At 37.8% G+C, this 19,185-nt stretch overlaps 2 protein-coding genes across 3 annotated transcripts in view; one reads left to right on the forward strand and one right to left on the reverse strand.

Annotated features, from left to right (window-relative positions):
• Positions 1–6,967, forward strand: part of LOC139950595 (uncharacterized) — a 55,803-nt gene extending 48,836 nt beyond the window's left edge. Inside the window, exon 12 of the mRNA XM_071949350.1 lies at positions 84–6,967. Within this exon, the coding sequence (XP_071805451.1) occupies positions 84–2,539 (2,456 nt within the window). The 3' untranslated portion in view covers positions 2,540–6,967. The remainder of the gene's footprint in view (positions 1–83) is intronic.
• The window catches only part of LOC139950596 (glyceraldehyde-3-phosphate dehydrogenase-like), a 65,402-nt gene continuing 52,978 nt past the window's right edge, over positions 6,762–19,185 (reverse strand). For both annotated transcript variants that reach the window (XM_071949351.1, XM_071949352.1), the window contains exons 7-10: positions 18,392–18,486; positions 11,967–12,129; positions 10,829–10,926; positions 6,762–8,668 (exon numbers count right to left, since the gene is read on the reverse strand). In XM_071949351.1, the coding sequence (XP_071805452.1) occupies positions 8,602–8,668; positions 10,829–10,926; positions 11,967–12,129; positions 18,392–18,486 (423 nt within the window). In that variant the 3' untranslated portion in view covers positions 6,762–8,601. The remainder of the gene's footprint in view (positions 8,669–10,828; positions 10,927–11,966; positions 12,130–18,391; positions 18,487–19,185) is intronic.

Consider the following 19,185-nt stretch of genomic DNA (forward strand, 5'->3'; position numbering starts at 1 on the left):
TTTTTACAAGACTTTGTATTAATCCATTTATATGCTTTAATAAATCAAGTGAGTAAAGTTGATGTCTTAATTTCTACCTCAAGGAAACAGCAAAGACAGAGATGTGTCATCATCAAAGCGTGATAGAAGTTTAAGGTTATCGGGAAGTCACTTTGGGAAGCGTCAAGTAAAGTCAGTCCAGAATCCAGATAATGCAGAAATACATACAGGGTCTTCTGTGTTCTATGTCAAATCATCACAGCAAGATCAGAGAAAAGAACAAGAACAACGAGATATTGTTGGGACAGACACTGCATTATTAATTGATTTTTCTGAAGATGCAGTTAATATTGCTAGTCAGGACATTCATGCATGTCAAGAGAAATCACAACCATTGCTTGATATGTCATTACCTGATTTTGTTTGCCCAACTCCTCTTCATCAAATGCCAAGTGTACTGTGCCCCGAACCTACACCTGGAGTTGATCCTGTAGCATCTGTCCAGGGTGAAGCAAGCTATATTCCATCTACAAGCGTGCACAGCCAGCATGGGCCCCAAAAGGTTCCTATGCCCAAATTTCAGGATTTTCAGGCCATGAGATCAAATCTGAAAAAGAGTAACCCATTTAAGACCTCTGGCACTCATGTGTCTAGTACAAGTTCACATGTTTCTAATGAGCGTACAAAAGTGGCCACAGAGAGTGCCAAGCACACCATTCTACAAGGAGACTGTTTGGGTAATAAGTATAATCCTACAGAATCTCATGGGATTCCTACTCCCATATTCCACACTTTATCAGCACAAAGTCAACCCTATGATCCTGTAACATCTGCCACAGACATGAAGCATTATTATGACCATGTTCCTAAGGAAGATAATATTCAACAGTCCAAATCTCATCCCCAAAACTGGGTTCATTTTTATGACGAAGTACCTGCCGAACCAACCGAGATTGAAACTAAAGCATTTAATCAAACACCGGCTATGGTTAACCCCCTGCAAATAACTGCTTTGAAGCCGGTTCAGACTGTTCATCATTACTCTCCAGTTCCTGATGAACATCAAATTAACACATCGTCCCAAAATGCTGCTAAGAAAACTGCAGCCATTTATGCCACATTTACTCTTCAGAAAACAAGTGCAACACAAGATAATCTTTATCCAAGATATGATGATGTGGCTCTTTCAGATGAAAAAGTTGAGTCTGAGCAATCCCACTTGCCTAAACCCAAGCAGTACCCTGATATCTCAAACAAAACACCTCACGGTGGTACAAAGAGATCAGATAAAGTACCATTGATCAGTAAAACTCACAGTCAAGTTGAAGATTTTTCAAATGGAAAAAACCCAGATGGTACATTTATGGTATCAAGGCTTGTTGAAAATGGCAAATGTAAAAGCAGTAATGTACACTCCTTTGCATCTAGTCGGCAAGGTGCTGTGGAGACCAAGAAACCAGACTTACCACCCCGTACACCCACCCAAATACAACAACCGGTCTCAAAAAGAAAACACTTTGATCGCCAAGAAAGAAAATCAGATCCACAACTGTTGGAAATAAAACATGACTGGAGAACATCATCAGGAAAGGGGCAGGAAGAGTCATCGAGCTGCCCACTCTTCTTTCCTGATTACAGAGAAACCAAACCACCTCTCCCACCTAGAAAGCAAACTACAGAAGCTTTTGAAATGATTGGGTCTCATGACAAGACTTGTCAACAAAATCCAAAATCACTAACAGTCATGCAAGATATGAAAACAGACTCCAGGTCCAAGATCTTGCCCATAGTAAAGGATGGAGTGAAACTGAGTAACACTCATTATTTTCTTTTGCCTCCAAAGCCATCTGATATTTTTCAAGAGTCTAATAAAAATTCCCCAACAAAAGCAGAAATATCGTCAAATGAACCTTGTGTATTACCTTCCTTTGGTGGTTCAAAGTCACCTACTACTGCCCATATTCGCCCCATTATGCGTGATGGTAAACAAATAAGTGATACACATTACATCTTAACTCCAGGGCGAAACACAGTTTTTGCAGATGCTCTTGGTACAAACAGCTCAACTTCAAAGGACAGTCTTGGAAGTGCAGAGATTCATCACTTGAGTCCAAACTTCTCAAAAAAGGGGTTTCAAACTCATCAAACTACCTCAAAGAAGAATACATCTGCACTTCAAAATGCATTAGATCTGTCATCACTTTGTCCTATTCTACCACAGTCTAGTTCCAAACCTCAAAGTTTTTTGCGACAAAATAGTTCTCCTTTTAGTGGGTGTGCAACAGATTCTGATTTAATGGCATCTGAAACAAACTCCTCGGCCTCTGAGAAGATTAATCGGGTTCAGGCCCATGTTCACGGTGTGACAATGGATGAATGTCGAAATGCACTCATCGGAAATTCATGGAATGTAAATAGTGCTGTACATGAACTCAAGATCGAACAGCTGTTTCAACTTGGAAATGTGACTCGCGATCGGTGCGAGTCGCTTCTTTCCTCTTTGGGCTGGAATTTACAATTGGCCAGTTCAGTAGTGTTAGAAGAGTCTATGCAACCCTGATGTCTGTATGGTGTAAATCTAATGCAATTTACAAAAGCAAAGCAAACGTTTTAGTATCATAGAGGGGAGAAACACGTACTGGTTGTACTCTCCTAAAACATACTGTGTCTTTGAATGATAAAGATCTGAAAGCTGTGTTATCGTCAATCCATGAGCAATCCAATTGAGAATTCACATAGCGAATGTAGGGTAGCCAGTCTTAAGGTTTATGATCAGAGTTTTTTAGGTGGTCCAAGAGCAGTCTTTGTTAGACAGATTCAGCATAGCTATAAATCTCTTAATAAAAGAAATGGTGTTGAATTATAGAACAAAACAAGTCACAATATCTCGGCATCTAAGGCTAGTCATTTAAAGCCATTATACACTTTCGGAACAGAAAAAAAATTAAAAGTTCACAGATTTACAAATAACTTACAGGGTTTACAGAAGGTAATGTTGATAGACTTCTATTGAGAAAACATTAACAAAATTATCAATTCTGGATATCAAGAATTACAGATTTATTTTAAACACATGCCACGACACGGCTAAGCGTGCGGAAACAAGGGTGGGTTTTCTCCCGACTCCGATGACCGATTGAGCCTAAGATTTCACAGGTTTGTTATTTTATATATAAGGCCACATAACAACAAAATGGTTGATCGTCCCCGCCCGACCAATCAAAACCCCCGACCCCATTTTTTTTCCTTTTTTTTCCCATGTCTGGATATCTCTTTATATTTTACTGCCCAGATTTTTAAAGCGATATTTTTTTCAAAATGATTTAAGAAAAGATGTTTAAGAAGGTTTTATTCATGTTGGCAAAGCAAGAACAATTCTTCAAATATTTACTTGGGCTACATTGCGCTTAGTTGTTTGAAAAAGTTTACAGAAAAATGTCATCTACATGTAGCAGTTAAATTTGTTTGACAAAACTATTGAAAACATCAAAAACACAAACCCTCCGTTTTATAGTGATTGTGATTTCTTTATTCTTGATTTCATATTTTGCATGTCAACAAAACTCTATATAAAAACAAAATAGTATAAAAAAAACCTCCCTCCCTCCCCCATCCGCAAAAAAAAAAGGACGATCAACAATTTTTTTTTTTTTATGTGGCCTAAGTTGTGATATACGAAGTGTGGGCCTTTGGACAATACTGTTTACCGAAAAGTGTCCAGTGACTTTAATGTAATGTTATATTATACAAACATAACATGGTTTGAGGGTGACTAGTCGATATTAGCTCCCCGAGGTATTGGAAGTTGACCAACTAGTTCCTGAGGCGAAGCCGAGGTAACTAGTTTGTCAACTTCCAATACCGAGGGGAGCTCATCGACTAGTCACCCGAAATAAACCATGTTATTCTTATTTTACTACATGTATACTTCATACATATTCAGTTACCAGAACATGAGTTTTGAGCAAGAGAAAATGATTACTGTGAAACAAAATGCACATGATAAGTTTGTTCATGTGTTGGATGTCGCTAAGAGAGCGCTGTTCATGCGTGTATACAAAACGGTGCCACGATCAATAGCGCCCGGGGATGACGTCGCGCAATGGTAGTGCGCATGACAAGTAGAATAGCTCCTTTGGAACTATTACTTGTCATGCGCATTTACCACTTGCGTGAATACTCATGTGCACGCTTGGTAGTTAGCAAAATTAACACCTGGCACGTGATGATGAATGGACCAATGAGAACTTGACTCTCTGTCGTGAATATGTATGAGGTATAGTAACATCAGTAACTATATGTATCAAAGATTTTTAACAAACTTTTTAATTTTGTATGTTGTAAAAACAGTAATGGCAAGTATTTATTTGAGATTGTTGCTCTCTTGCACTGCAGGAGTATTTAGGAATGCTTACACCTGTATATATTAAAATAATATAATTTTAACATATATTTCAGATACATTTCTTCATCCCGCCCCCTCCCCCCATTTTATGTTCAGTGAACCTTTCCAAAGGAAAGAATCATACCTGTACTTGTAATGTTTAGAGATACTTTGATAGGTTCAGCCCATAAACTTTATCTATGTAATGATTTAGTGATTGTAATGTGTTACACTACACACAATAATCAAATCAATGGAACCCTAAAAATAGTGTTTACTATTTTTGTTAAATTGCATTTAGCCGATTTGACCTTCCAATCATAAACATTAGTAAGCTGACTGTATTATTATGTATTGATTGATCATATTCATTATGATTACAACTTCAAACTAGAGATTCAGTTTTTTTTTCAGTGACAAAAACCAGGGGTTCGTGATGTCATCAAATTGAGATTGAATGTTGACCTCATTCAGTGGTTATATTTTTCCAATATAAAGCTCCGAATTAAGCCCTTTCACATGATGTATGGATTGTAAACTTCCAATGTGTGGTTCAGCTAGAGCCTAGATGCTGATCAATGTTATGTACGTCTACTAAATTGAAGCATTGTTTTGTATTGTAATATGAGCTCTTCCATAATGTAGTTAACTTAAATGCACATTACTCTGAAAACTGTTCCCATCACTTCAAAATGACAGCTTTTATACAAATAACGAATGAAAATATTTGCACCATTACCAAATGAAAAACATTCATTATTTGTTTTATATAACATCCAAGTAGATCTTTGTCATTTTTGATTGGAGGAAACAACTTTCAAAACAAATGAAGCGTAGGCATACAATTTCTAATCAAATGCACGGATCTGCTTGGGTGTTATACAATTTTGTTGATTCCTTTCCTTCAAAGTGACAGCTATTACTTTGTAAATATTGATTCCTTTACCTCAAAATTAGAGCTATTTTGAGAGGTTTTCTGATTTAACTTTGGCTCAATACATTCACATCGCATTTTGATTTCCATTGTGTCCTTGTGTGGTACTTAACCTTAATGACATGGATCATGTAGGCTCTGTGGCAACTTTGCCTGCCTTCCACCTCTGTGGATCAGAATTCAAATCCCACCTCAGTCTGGAGCCTTTGCAAGTGGAGCGTGTTAACCCATTTGGGGTTTTCCTCCCACATCTTAAACTGAGCATTTCTTACAGTTCCCATTCATCCTTGTAATGGTGCTTATTTTGCTGTGAGATGTGTATAATAAAACGGATATGGGAGGATATAAAAAAACTTCCTTACTCCAGATAAGACTAGTCTTATTGAAATCCACCTTTCTTGGATTTGGAAATATCCAATGTGTTAAATCTAAAAAGTTAGATGTGCAAAGTAATATTATAAACTAATAACATAATTAGACTAATAACACCATCAATATTAAAGATGAATTATACAAGGTGACATCTTGAACATTGTTATGTTTGCAATTTGTTTTGAACTACATTGTACATGTATTTGGTAAATGACCATTGGTAACAAACCCCATGCTTGTATTTACACCTTTTTATCAGATCACTGCTCATTCAGATTTCAATGGGGTGTAAGATGATTTCAATGGGGTGTAAGATGTTTGCTGCACGTGGTATTTGAAAGGCTTCCAAGTATGGAGATTACTTGGAACAGATTTGTGGAGAAGATTCAACCTATATTTTCTGTTAAACCATTCATCCATTTTTTACTGTAGTTTGGATGGACTGAACTGTTGGAAGAACATGCACTTTCAAAGTCAGAAGTTTTGTAAGTAGTGAAGGGTTTCCCAAGTTGAAAATTGTAACATGAACAATTAACCAATTCAGTCAAACTTAATGAAGATAAATGACATTGCTTGCACATGTAATGTCTTTCTGAAATGGTTATTTCTTTCCATAATGTTGTATTTTTCAAGATTCTAGGGAAAGAATAAAGTACTTAAAGTATAAGTGTAGTTGTTGTATTCACCATGTGTTTATATATACACATGTGTAATGCCATCATTACTGGATGTTGATTCTTTAAAGCTTTTTGCAAAACATGTATAGAGGCCTTATTATTTTAAAGTGTATTAAAGTGAGCAATATTGTTATAAATATTTCAAATTTATTTGTTGATAAAGCTGCTTGTAGGGCAAGATGCCTTTCTTTTAATTTGTTTACTAATTCAGAAAACCTTATTTTGTGCTCCAAAACACATAAGGAATAGAAAATATCTAACTAACATCACTCAACCCATCAATTAATGAATTAAACATTTAACAACAAAAAGAAGTTGGTTTACAGACACAATAATTGTCATAGAATATGATTAAATCAACATGAGACAGATCTACTACAATCTTACAAAGAAAGTAAACAGCACGCCAGCAAAGTGTGGGAAAGAAATTGAACTTCTCATCGTCAAACTTTAATGGAACACAACACAATGGTTTTCAATTAGTATTGCTACAAATATCTCATCTCCAGAATCAATGAAAAACACCTAGAAGTCTATAAAAACAAAAACAAAAATCTTGACCTTTTCATGCTTGAATGAAACTGTAAATATAAATTGTATACCAAAAAATGTGACAACGAAGATTGTATCCAACTGAGATGTGGTCTCTTTTTGTGCCAAATTTGAAGTATTTTGTTCACGCCCAATTGTAAAGACTTCATTTATTTTATACAGTTGTACATGTTGTACATGTCGTACAGGTAAGCTACATCAAGAAAGTCTCTGAAACCAAACTAAATATCAAAATTCATGGATCTTCATTTTTTTCTAGGCCTGGTTTACAATTATATAATTGGTTTAACATCCCCTGGGTTATGGATGTATTGGTAGCTGGGAAAACCTGCATGCAACATTTTTTTTAAACACATACCTGTTTTGCCCTTACTGCTTTCTGAACTAATCTTTCATAAATCACACATTCCCAAATAACCAATAATTAGAAATAAAATGGCTAAACAAATTAAACAAATTCCTTAACTGATATTTTATCTTTGACATGTATCTCTGATTTTGCCTTTTATTTTTGGAGATATACAAATAAAATTTCTAAATTGATGGATCTACAGCAATACAATTTATTTAAATGCACTGATCAAGTATCTAAATGTACCAATTTATTTTAAGTGATTAGCTTTGTGGAAATGTAAAACCTGGGTGTTTTACTTACATGTTCATACATTTTAACACATGATAGCTGCTGCAACACAAGAAGAAAACATGAACATTTGTATTGTAATAGCTTCCAGTAAAGATGGCTAAAATGATCTTACATCTTAAGAGCATACATGTAATTGCCATTAATACAAATTGTTCCGTACTTAAACTGGCATGGGAAATGTTAAAGCTATTGACAGGAAACATGGTGAGCCTGTGTACTTGTTTTTTTTTTTAATTGATTGGGAAAGATCAGAGGTTGAAACTCATAAAGTTAATTGCAACATACATTATTTAAGCATTTCGCCAATATATTTAAGATATTAGTTCTTAACTATCAGATTTTACTTCCCTGAACTTGGGAAAAGAAATGTGCAATATTCACATTTATGTACTGAAAGAGGTAAACATGCATCAAGTTATTCTTGGGAATAAAAGAAAACAAAAAGAAAACAGAAGGAACTCCATTGACAATATGAAAACTAATCTGAAGTGGAAGACTAGCTAGGTAAACCAACCAACACAGCACCTGCAGACAATTGCATTCCTTAAATTCACACTATCTTTGGGAGAATTACATGTTCTATTTTTCAAACTTCCCACGAGTATCCTACAGCAGTACTAATTCTCAACTTTAACAATGACAAATTCTATCACCAACCAGTCATTATTTTAACCATATAAGCTACATGTAGTACAACTGACAACTTATCACAAATGGCTGGAGTACCATTGAACCATTTTGGTTGAGTAGCATTCGGTTTATGGCAAAGTACATGTCATTGGCTCAGTGCTAGAAAGTCGTTAATTGCATTTTCATAATAAGAATAATCATAATGGCATTTAACGAAAAATGTGTATAAACTTGTGAACAAATTTATCAAAATCCCCAAATGAAAGTTTTCCTCTGAAAAAGAAAACTTCTTTTTGCTTTTGCAAAACTTTGGAGACCAACCACTCTTGATCAATGACCAATTTGATGAAATCTATACAAACTGCCATAACGACCTTGTAGTTCTGAGCGGAAAATGTCTATGTTGATCTGGTATCCATGGCAACTTTTACTGAGAAGCCATATAGGCCATTAGATCAACAACACGGAAACTGTATCCATACTCATTGTCATACCTAGAAAGAAAAAAAAAACAAATACTGTCAAACATGATTCCTTGTTGAAGCTGTTAAAATGAATAAACAAAAATGTAATAATGTGAGGAGGTATCAAAGAAAGCAGGATAAGTTTAAAATACAAACTCTTTTTAAATTGCTACATGTATAAGCCTTTTTGTGATATGGAGGACACAATGCTACAACAGTTTAAGGTTTGGGTAAATTTGTCTGTGTTCACCCAAACCAAATAGTACTCTTCTCACATCCGCCATTGTACCTCAATTTTCAACAAATTTGATTTCGAGACCTCAAATTTAGAATTTGATGTCTCGAAATCAAGCATTGAAAGCACACAACTTGTGTGACAAGGGTGTTTTTTCTTCTTTCATTATTATCTCGCAACTCCGACGACCAATTGAGCTCAAATTTTCACAGGTTTGTTATTTCATGCATATGTTGAGATACACCAAGTGTGAAGATTTGTCTTTGACAATTACCAATAGTGTCCAGTTTCTTTAAGGCTACATAATCAGCTAGACTCAAGGAAGCTCAATAACAATAACAGAAATTCACTTATGCAGCAGGTTTAATGTTAATTGACAATACAAAATGGCAAGTTAGAAAATGTTTCCAACTTGAAGAGAAATGTTGACAGAGAACAAGTTGCTTGTTTTTTCTTGACATCACTTTTAAACCAGTCACATGTATTTTGTTTTAAATATTTAGGTTTGCAGGTAAGATTTTGTGTCGACCCAAGAACTCTATATTACTGAGAGTACAAACAGAAGTTAATTTGGGGGATTTCATTAAAAGAAAACCACACACCAAAGATATGATTGTTTGATGGACAAAATGTCTCCACTACATGAACATGTAGTTGTTTGTTTGGAAAGACCTAAGAGGATTGTTGTGCCGACGGCATATCAAACAAACTGTTTTATATACCACCCAAGTAGGCCTTGCAGACTAGTGAAATTTACTACTTGACTAGTCACACCTCAAATAGTCGAGACTACGACACTAGTCGCAACAAAAAAGTTATTCTCAAGATGCAATGTGGCAATGTTTGTTGCAGGCGCAATATGCCTGATTGTGTTTTGTAAGAAAACTAAGTGTTTGTGATTTGTCATGAGCAACACAATTGGTTCTACAAACAGGTAGTCGCGACTGTTTTTTTTTGAATAGTTGCGATTAGTACATGTAGTAGTGGCAGCACGATTAATCGAGTAGTTGAAAAACGGTAGTCGCGACTCGACTAAGCAATCAATAGTCGCGACTACAGTACTAGTAGCACTAGTCGCCAAGGCCCACACCCACGCAGTTCCTCGCCATTTGATTGGAGGATTGTCCGTCACATGATAGCAAAAAAACAAAATCACTTTTGCACACTCTGTCATTCACTGTGCATTTTTTGTCCATTCACCGTGCGCAAGGCACATACTACATTATGGCGCTGGCCTGTCTTAAAGGCAGTGGACACTGTTGATAGTTACTCAAAATAATTATTGGCATAAAACCTTTCTTGGTGACGAGTAATGGGGAGAGGTTGATAGTATAAAACATTGTGAGAAACGGCTCCCTCTGAAGTGCCACAGTTTTCGAGAAAGAAGTATTTTTCCACGATTTTGATTTTGAGACCTCAAGTTTAGAACTTGAGGTCACGAAATCAACCATCTAAATGCACAGAACTTCGTGTGACAAGGGTGTTTTTTTCTTTCATTATTATCTCGCAAGTTCGATGACCGATTGACCTCAAATTTTCACAGGTTTGTTATTTTATGCTTATGTTGAGATACACCAACTGTGAAGGCTAATCTTTGACAATTACCAATAGTGTCCACTGTCTTTAAAGGCAGTGGACACTATTGGTATTTTTTTAAAATGACACTATTTTTTTAACATAAATGTCAACAGACTCGCATGTGGTATAAGAAAAAAGATAAATCTGAGTTTTAATATTGGCCTATTTTTACAGATAATAAGATGTTTAAACACAATTTCAGGTTAATACATGAGAGGAAATCTTCCTGAATTCTGCGTTAAGCATGCATCGTCATGAAAATAGGCCCAGGTACATGTAAACATGATTATGGAATTGCCTATAAACTTATAGGATTCCTGAAACTATAAATGGGAATCTTATCAATAGCTAATAATTATAAAAGGTTACACACTTACCAAGATACAAGCTTGACAAAGTTATCATTTAGAGCAATACCAGCATTAGCATCAAAAATACTGGATCTAGCATCCCCACGGAAATCCATAGACACCACCTGTAATTATTCAAACTCTTATCAAAAATAATATGTACAAAAATAAACATTTCACACACGGAAAAAGTTAGATTTTATTATTTGTAAGACTCCTTGCGTTCGCATGCTTTACATGTTTGCAATGATACAAACAAATAACCAACTACACACATGATAATGTTTTTGTTATAAACCTTGTTAGAACCCTTTACAACTTGCCAAAGCACCAAACCCTTTCATTGTCAAAACTGATTATGTTAGATTTTTCAACCCATTCAAGCGCAAGTGTAAAAAATAATTTGTCCATCAATGGACAACTGAACTTCAACTCAGGATCTGTTTTACTCTGTACAATGCATTGAATACTTTCCCAATTATATCCATTTTACCATTTTACCTGTCTATGCATTTACTATCTTGAGGTTTTTCTGTTCATTTGGTCAGACAGACTCATGGTAGATTTTCATATGGAAACTATCTAACTTGGAACAGAATAAGATTGGTAAAGCCATGAGAAGATCTGAATATACATTGTAGATCTGATGAAGTGCTGAAATTCTTCTTAGGGTGCCACACTCGCATCAGTCTGCTTGCTTCACACTGATATTATACAAGAGTTAACTATTTCTCCCCCACCAACAGCAGAGTAGATTCAAAGTGACCTTAACTTTTCTCTAGATGTAATAATAGCCTGTAGGTTCCTTAATAAACTGTCTATATATCATCAGTACTCTTCTTTGTTCAGCAGCAGTCCCATGATTTTTTTTTTCATTCAAACTTATTAGCGGATTAACGTGTCAGCGCTTTTGTCAATATCTTTGTTCGGCTGTGCCAGTCAGACGTCATACAATCGATGGCTTGTATGGCTTCTGACTGGCAACCCCGAACAAAAATATTTACAAAATAGGGACTCCGCCAATATAGTGACACTCACCAATCACACATTGTGACTTCCTTTGTCAACAAATTCATAATAGTGTCAACTGTTGAGGAATGGGTTAAGTGAATATTAGCAATGGCTGCTAAGTAGTTCTTCTTTCTTCCTTCATATATATATATACCTGGTCTTCGGTGTATCCAAGAATTCCTTTAAGTTCCCCCTCTGAAGCTGCTTTAATGACTGCCTTGATCTCATCATAAGAAGCACTTTTCTGAAGACGTACAGTCAGATCAACCACAGACACATCTGGTACTGGAACACGAAAAGCCATTCCTGTCAGTTTCCTACACACACAAGACACAAAGGCTTTAATTGCATATGTGAAATGCTTACAAGTGGATTCAACATGAAGCCAATACCAATTTTGTTGAAAGTTTCTCAGATCTGTTAGATTTCTACTTTATTGATTCAACCTACATGTATTCTTTACCATGAATATTCACCCTTAGGGTCTCTTTGATCCTCCCAGGGTACCGTTTGATCCTAGCTACTGCCATTGCCCAGCAACGTATCGTTAACAAGAGCATCATCTGTTACAGGCCTCGAACTTCGTGTTCAAAAGGGCACTGCAATAATTGCTGTGCCTTTTCCAGAATTAGAAGGGCATCACAGCAATTTCGTAAATGTAAAAAGGGGCACCACGGCATGTTTGTAAAAATTGAGAGGCATCATGACAAAAAACATTATAAAATTTAACTAAGGTTTAAACATTTTTTTTTATAAATCGCGCATGTGATCAAAATCAATGAGTCTTCATCATAGGGTCATTCCGTGTCAAATCACCCAATGGGTTAAACCCTACCGTCTTCAAATTTGCTCAAATTTTTTTTATGGGGTAATAATGGCTCAACAAGCTCAAATTTCAATTTTCAGCTCTATCCGATAAACGGTTTTCGCGCTTAGACATGCTCTTTCTCGTTGATTTCGGTCAAAATGCGCCTGACCTCTGACATTCGAATGACCATAAATCAGCAATCTTTGGGTCAAATTGGTTGAAATTGGTGTCTTTGAAAAGGAAATTGTGTAAGCTTTCCAAATCTGCCATTACTTTTTTTGTAGGAACATGTTTAGGTATGATAACCTTTTGACCTCTACTTTGACCTTGAATTTGACCTTGTGGATCACGTGATCTGGAGATGAACTTCGGTGAAAATTTACCCCCATATGTTTTCTCCACAATATCAAAAAATTAGAGTTATAATATTTTTGGCTTGCCTTCAAGCTCCATTCAAAGTTGCCCTACTGGCCTATTCCTACGCAAAGTACATGTACATAACATACATGTCCATACGTATGTATATCAAGTGAGACTAGTGGACCTCTAGCAACATCATGGTATACATATGTATGGACATGTATGTAATGTACATGTACTTTGAATAGGAATAGGCAAGTAGGGCAACTTTGAGCGGAGCCAGAAAGCAAGCCAAAATTATTATATATCTCTAATTTTTTTATATTGTTGAGAAAACATATGGGAGTAAATTTTCACCGAAGTTCATCTCCAGATCACGTGATCCACAAGGTCAAATCCAAGGTCAAAGTAAAGGTCAAAAGGTTACTAAACCTAAACATGTTCCTACAAAAAAAGTAATGGCAGATTTGGAAAGCTTATGCAATTTCCTTTCAAAAGACACCAATTTCAACAAATTTGACGCAATGGTTACCCATTTATGGTTGTTTGAATGTCAGAGGTCAGGCGCATTTTGACCGAAATCAACGCGAAAGATCATGCCGTAGCACGAAAACCGTTAATCGGATAGAGCTGAAAATTGAAATTTGAGCTTGTTGAGCCATTATTACCCCATAAAAAAAATTTGAGCAAATTTAAAGAGGGTAGGGTTTAAAATTGTCTTTTTTTTTGGTGATTTGACACGGAATGACCCCATAGCATTTTTTACTTTGCAAAAATACCCCGCAAAAACTTCCCCAAAACAACAAGACAAAACAAAATAAGGAAGAAAATAAAATCTTACGTTATACAGTACAATAATCTTTCTATCGATGCAAGGTATCGTAGTCGGTGTCATTTTGGTAAAACAAAGCCTACAAGTAGTGTACATGTAGTTTTCGTAAACTAGCTAACATTTCCGAGGAACTGTGTGCTTTGCAGACCATGCTGTCGGCGGCTATTGGGTGCATACCATCGAAGACTATGCTGTTGTACGGTTTATTTAAAAGCGTGCACATCAGCGATGGTGGTTATTGCAATTGGGGGGAAAAACCCATTTGCCTAAGCATGCCTCGAGCGCGCTGTCTATCACAGACTCACGGAACCGAGTTGGTTTCCCCGTAGCCATCCCTGGACTGTGCGGGGTAGGCCTGAGCCCTTGGTGCCTCGAAAGGCGGGCCCTGGTGGCTTAATCCTGGTGGAGCAATTGATCCGGACCCAGACATTGCCGCCAGCGATGCTGTGATCGACCAGAATGCTTCCGTGAAAACGGCCGGGCTGACGGTAGCCTCGGGCCGAGTTGGGTTTTCCACACATATGGGCGAGTCACCGGAGGAAGAACAAAAGATGGCAGTTTCTTTTGTTTCTTTCTCCCCCGTTGGGCGGTGAATCGGTCACCGCGGCAGGTCTAGACAGAGATAATTCCTCTGCCCTTGTGCCCCAAAACCCGCCTGAAATCATGGGTTGCGGGCTCGCCCGAGCCCGCTTGCCACAATTTCCTTTTATCGAACCAGCTTTGGATTTCCTACCCCTGGTCGATATTGCCTTTGCTCTCGCCCCACTGGTCGACGTCAGAACGGAGGACTCGCTTGAGCCAGTGGGGTTCCCGACTCTACCCAGTGCCAGGCGGGTAACATGCCGTGGAGAGGACACTACCATGCCCCCCCCCTCCCCCCCCCCCCGACATGTCCCGTGGGTCCGAGTCAGTGTTGGTAGTACCCCCAACTCGGCCCGCGGTAGAGAGGGCAACACGTTTCTCCATAATCTCAACAAAAAAAAACACTTCCAAAAAACAAAAACGAACTTAAGGGAACTCCAGAAAAAGGAAATAATCTCCGGTAAAAAAACACCCTACTTCTTATCCTTATCTTATCAGGAATAAATACGTAAAACTAAAACACTTAACACTTTTATCAGAGCAGAAATAAATACGTCCACTCACGTTGGTGCTAAGAGAAAAGAGGAAGATAACATGGCGGCCAGACAGAGGGGCAGTATGGGACGAGGGAGGGCGGTATGTGCATAAACATTACACGTAGGCATACACACAACGTGTACCGTATTTTCCTGCGGATAAGACGCTCGGCGGACAAGGCGCAGGACGCTAAAATGACCAAAAAAAAGTCAAACGTCAGCAGACAAGGCGCACCGCTGCACAAGGCGCACGTTTAACCGCAAACAAAAGAACACCTGGCGCCACCCGTTGTCGGTACATTGACACAAAGACGTAATTTGTTGCCTTTGAGAACCTACGTATACCGACCTTTATCCAATCAGCCAACGCTGTATATTGTAAATAACATAAAGTTCGGCCCAATCAGCGGGCAGACACCATGGTCCACGCACTGTCTGAGGTTAATTTTATTTGCAACATGAACACAATGCCTCCCTGGACACATCCAACGTCCCCACAAACTACGAGGATCTTTGCTGATACAGATACATTGCAACGACAGACGGACGTAGCGTGTGGGTGTAGTAATGTATCCTCCGGCCGGGATGTCGCTGCATGCACATTAATATGCACATGTACACAGTGGATTGCGCTGCTCAATCTCGAGATTGCACAACAGATGTTGGAGACCATATGGGCACCGTATTGAACGATGTTCATCCGACGGGTTGCGCTCAGCCATCGCATTTGCGCTGCCTGGAAATGCGCCAAAATTCCCACGTGACTGTGCGGATCCCAAGCATGCCCAGACATAGCCTGAACGTATGCAGTCAAATTCCATTGCGGACTTGAGAGCAGTGACTATTGGGCATCTATATCACTGCACGTTCATTGTATCCAAAGGGAATCACTGGATCTAGTGGCAGGGACCTTCCGGATAAAGACAGGGGCGCAGTCTAGCCCAGACACGTCGAGTCTTGTCTCAATGCGTTTATTGCTGGTTCACGTATTTTTTACCAATAGAGGGCGTTTAACCTCACGCTATTACAATGTTCCAAAACGCCCTCTAGCGTTCAATGTTTCCTGTTTTTATTGTCACACTCACAGTAACAACGACTATAGGCGTGATATCTGCTTTTGTGTTGCGTGATTAAATTTACAGACCTCGGAACGGTTGCGTTTTGGGGCTAATTTTCTGTGTCGTTTTGAGAGATTTTCGAGTCTGAACTTGGACATCGTTGATTTTACAGGCAAGTTTCATGCAAGGGCAACCATGATTTTAACAACCGTTCCTACCCGAAGTTTTGAAGCAATAAAATAAAATAAACCCTCAAAGTTTACCACACAATAGCGGTTGGGTGAATGACGTTTGTATGAAGTTATTGACTGTCAATCGTTTTCGGAACGAATACCCGGCCACACAGAAAAACGTTTGTACACTGCCGACGTCTGTTGGACTGAAAGCTAGACGCACTGCGGCATTAATGGAATGAAAGCACGGTCATGGGGAATAAACATGTTGCAGCATTGTTGGAATAATTGGACCGTCTGGGGGATTGGGGCATTGTTCGAACGAAAATATGTTTACAGTGTCTGAATAGCCTTGTTCGACCGCATTATTGAGTAAGGATTCTTCACACAAAGATCGTTGATTTGAACTGGACATGAAGGAATTTTTTATTTCACGCAGTGATCATTAAAAAAAAATCAATCGTCAGCAGACAAGGCGCACCGAAAGATAAGACGCATCAATGTTTTTGGGGTCTAAAAAGTCAGATAAGACGCGTCTTATCCGCAGGAAAATACGGTAGTGTATTAGCGGTGCAGCAGAGTCACGCTCCAGTGATCATCTATAGAGCGCGAAAAAGCTTCATGTAGAATAGTCTTCGTTCAAGGCGTTTAAAACATACATGCCCCTTACTTAGTCGTCAATATTTCATAAGTTCATATTTCCTAAACCACATAAGCTACTTTGACAATATGAAAGGGCTTTTCGAACTTCACAATAATTGATATGTTGGTGATATGTTGGTGACCTTTTGTTGACCTTTTGATCTGTCTAAACCGGAAGTGACTGTTAAATGCTTTGAAAAGGCGTTATTTAATGGCTTCTACATGTAGGTTGAAATGTACACCATTTGATGGTTTACAATCACATAATACAAAGGTCTGGTTGAAAAAATAATAATATCGATGCCGTCACCAAAAATTAGTGCGTCCTCTAGCAGCAGACTAAAAACATCTAAAAATACACTTTTACTAGATGTTTGTGTCAGAGTTTCTGACAATTGTTTCAAAATTGGTAAACATAATCTCCTTCATATTAGCAACATAACTGTGGAGTCTTAGCTTCATGACGTCATCATGTGTCTCGTGGTATTGCTTTAAAGTTTGACTAAGGTGACTTAGTCATAATATTAACTTCTTGAACTCGAAATGACGTCATCATTTGTTTGTTATTACAAATCTCGACAACAAAGCAAAGTGCAATATTTGTTTTTTACACCGGAAACCGAACACCTCGAGTTTGTTCACAAACTCTCAAGGTCTAGTTAAAAATAAACTCTCAATGTCTAGTTAAAAATAAAATCAGGAAAGTTGAGAAATCGGGACAGTCCCGATATTTAGGGTCTTCAAAACTCAGAAACTGGGACTGTCCCGGCAAAACCGGGACAGTTGGCAGGTATGTGACTATATCAGTTATGATGGGAAGAAGGTCTTGGATGTTTTCCTTTTAGAACCATGTAGGAATAGGGTCCAGGCTGCATGACTTAGTCGCTGATGCCTTGATGATTTTCAGTATCTTATCTTCAGTTGTTGGATCGAAGCAGACCATACGTGGAGATGAAAGTGGTCTAGATTCAAAGGAGCGTTCAGAGTTTGAGGAGCTCTACTACTTTTGGAGATTAGATCAATAACAATGTTGTATGCTTCATGGAAAAACAAAACAAAAATAGTAAGAGAGAGTCCCTCATTGAGACTGTGATTCAAAATCTATCTAATCAAATTTCTCAGGGGGATTTAACAGTCGCCCAAGAACTCAAGTCAAAACAAGCTGATCTTGTTGATCTTTGTAAAACAAAAATGGAGGGTGTTCTTATTCGGTATAAGACCTGCGGGATAGAAGAGGGTGAAAAACCATCACGGTATTTTTTTAACAAGGAAAAACTTAAGAGGATTAACAAAACTATCAGTTCTGTTGTCAGAGTTGACAACACATATATATGCTAGGTCTTCAAACTAAAATATTTGGAAATGTCAGTATTTTGTTAAATAGAAAAAAATTGCATTTCTTATTCACAAAACTCAAAGACTTGGAAGCACTTATAGACCTAAAACGTGAAAACAACACCTAATTACTTGCGAGGTCTGTGGACAAACTCAATTGACTTTATACATTAGACAGTCTCAAAGTATAAACGTATGCTATGCACAGCTGCTATAAATCATAAAGTTGTTTTTTGTATGGTATTTAACTTACTTGTCAAGCTCTGGGATAACTTTCCCAACAGCCTTAGCAGCTCCTGTGGAAGCTGGGATAATGTTCTGGTGAGCACCACGACCATCACGCCATTTCTGTTTAAAAAAAAAAGTACATTTTGGGGAAGTCAAACAAAAGAACAACAGTGTTCTATTGGCAAGGAGTTGCAACACAAGTGCAGAATGGATACCCGCCCATTCACGTTGTGCGCTGCCAGCAGCATGGAGCATGGAAAACAGATGACACATGGTAACCTACATAGGATTTACCGACTAGAAAATTCATCAACCCATGGAGGAACAACCCCATGGTCAACCGTTGGTCACATGTGAGCCTTTGAGTAATTTGACATGTCTTCGCGAAGATAAGAAGCCCAGCCACAACACAACGTTGCTGTCGGTTGTGTACTGTGTGCATGTGTACAAGAAGGTAGGGTTAACTGGGGTAAAAAATGCCCATGGGGTAAAAACGCCCACCTGACATGTTTCTACCGTTACTAAAAAATTACAAGATGAATTATTAAATGGGATTTACTTCTATTGAGTAGCCCTTGTATAAAAACTAATAATACAATAAATTTAATTCACTGTCATATTTAAAGGGTATGTAGGTGAAGTTGAAAACAAGTTAAAAAAAAAAAAAAGTTTTAAAAAATTGACCATCGTAGCTTTGGCCTGTAGTACTTCACATAATTTTGTAAAGGAACAAAACGTTTAATTTTTTCAATTTTTTGGTTGATATTATATACCGTATTTTCCTGCGGATAAGACGCGTCTTATCTGACTTTTTAGACC

Source organism: Asterias amurensis, chromosome 18, assembly GCF_032118995.1.
Source record: "Asterias amurensis chromosome 18, ASM3211899v1".
NCBI lineage: Eukaryota > Metazoa > Echinodermata > Asteroidea > Forcipulatida > Asteriidae > Asterias > Asterias amurensis.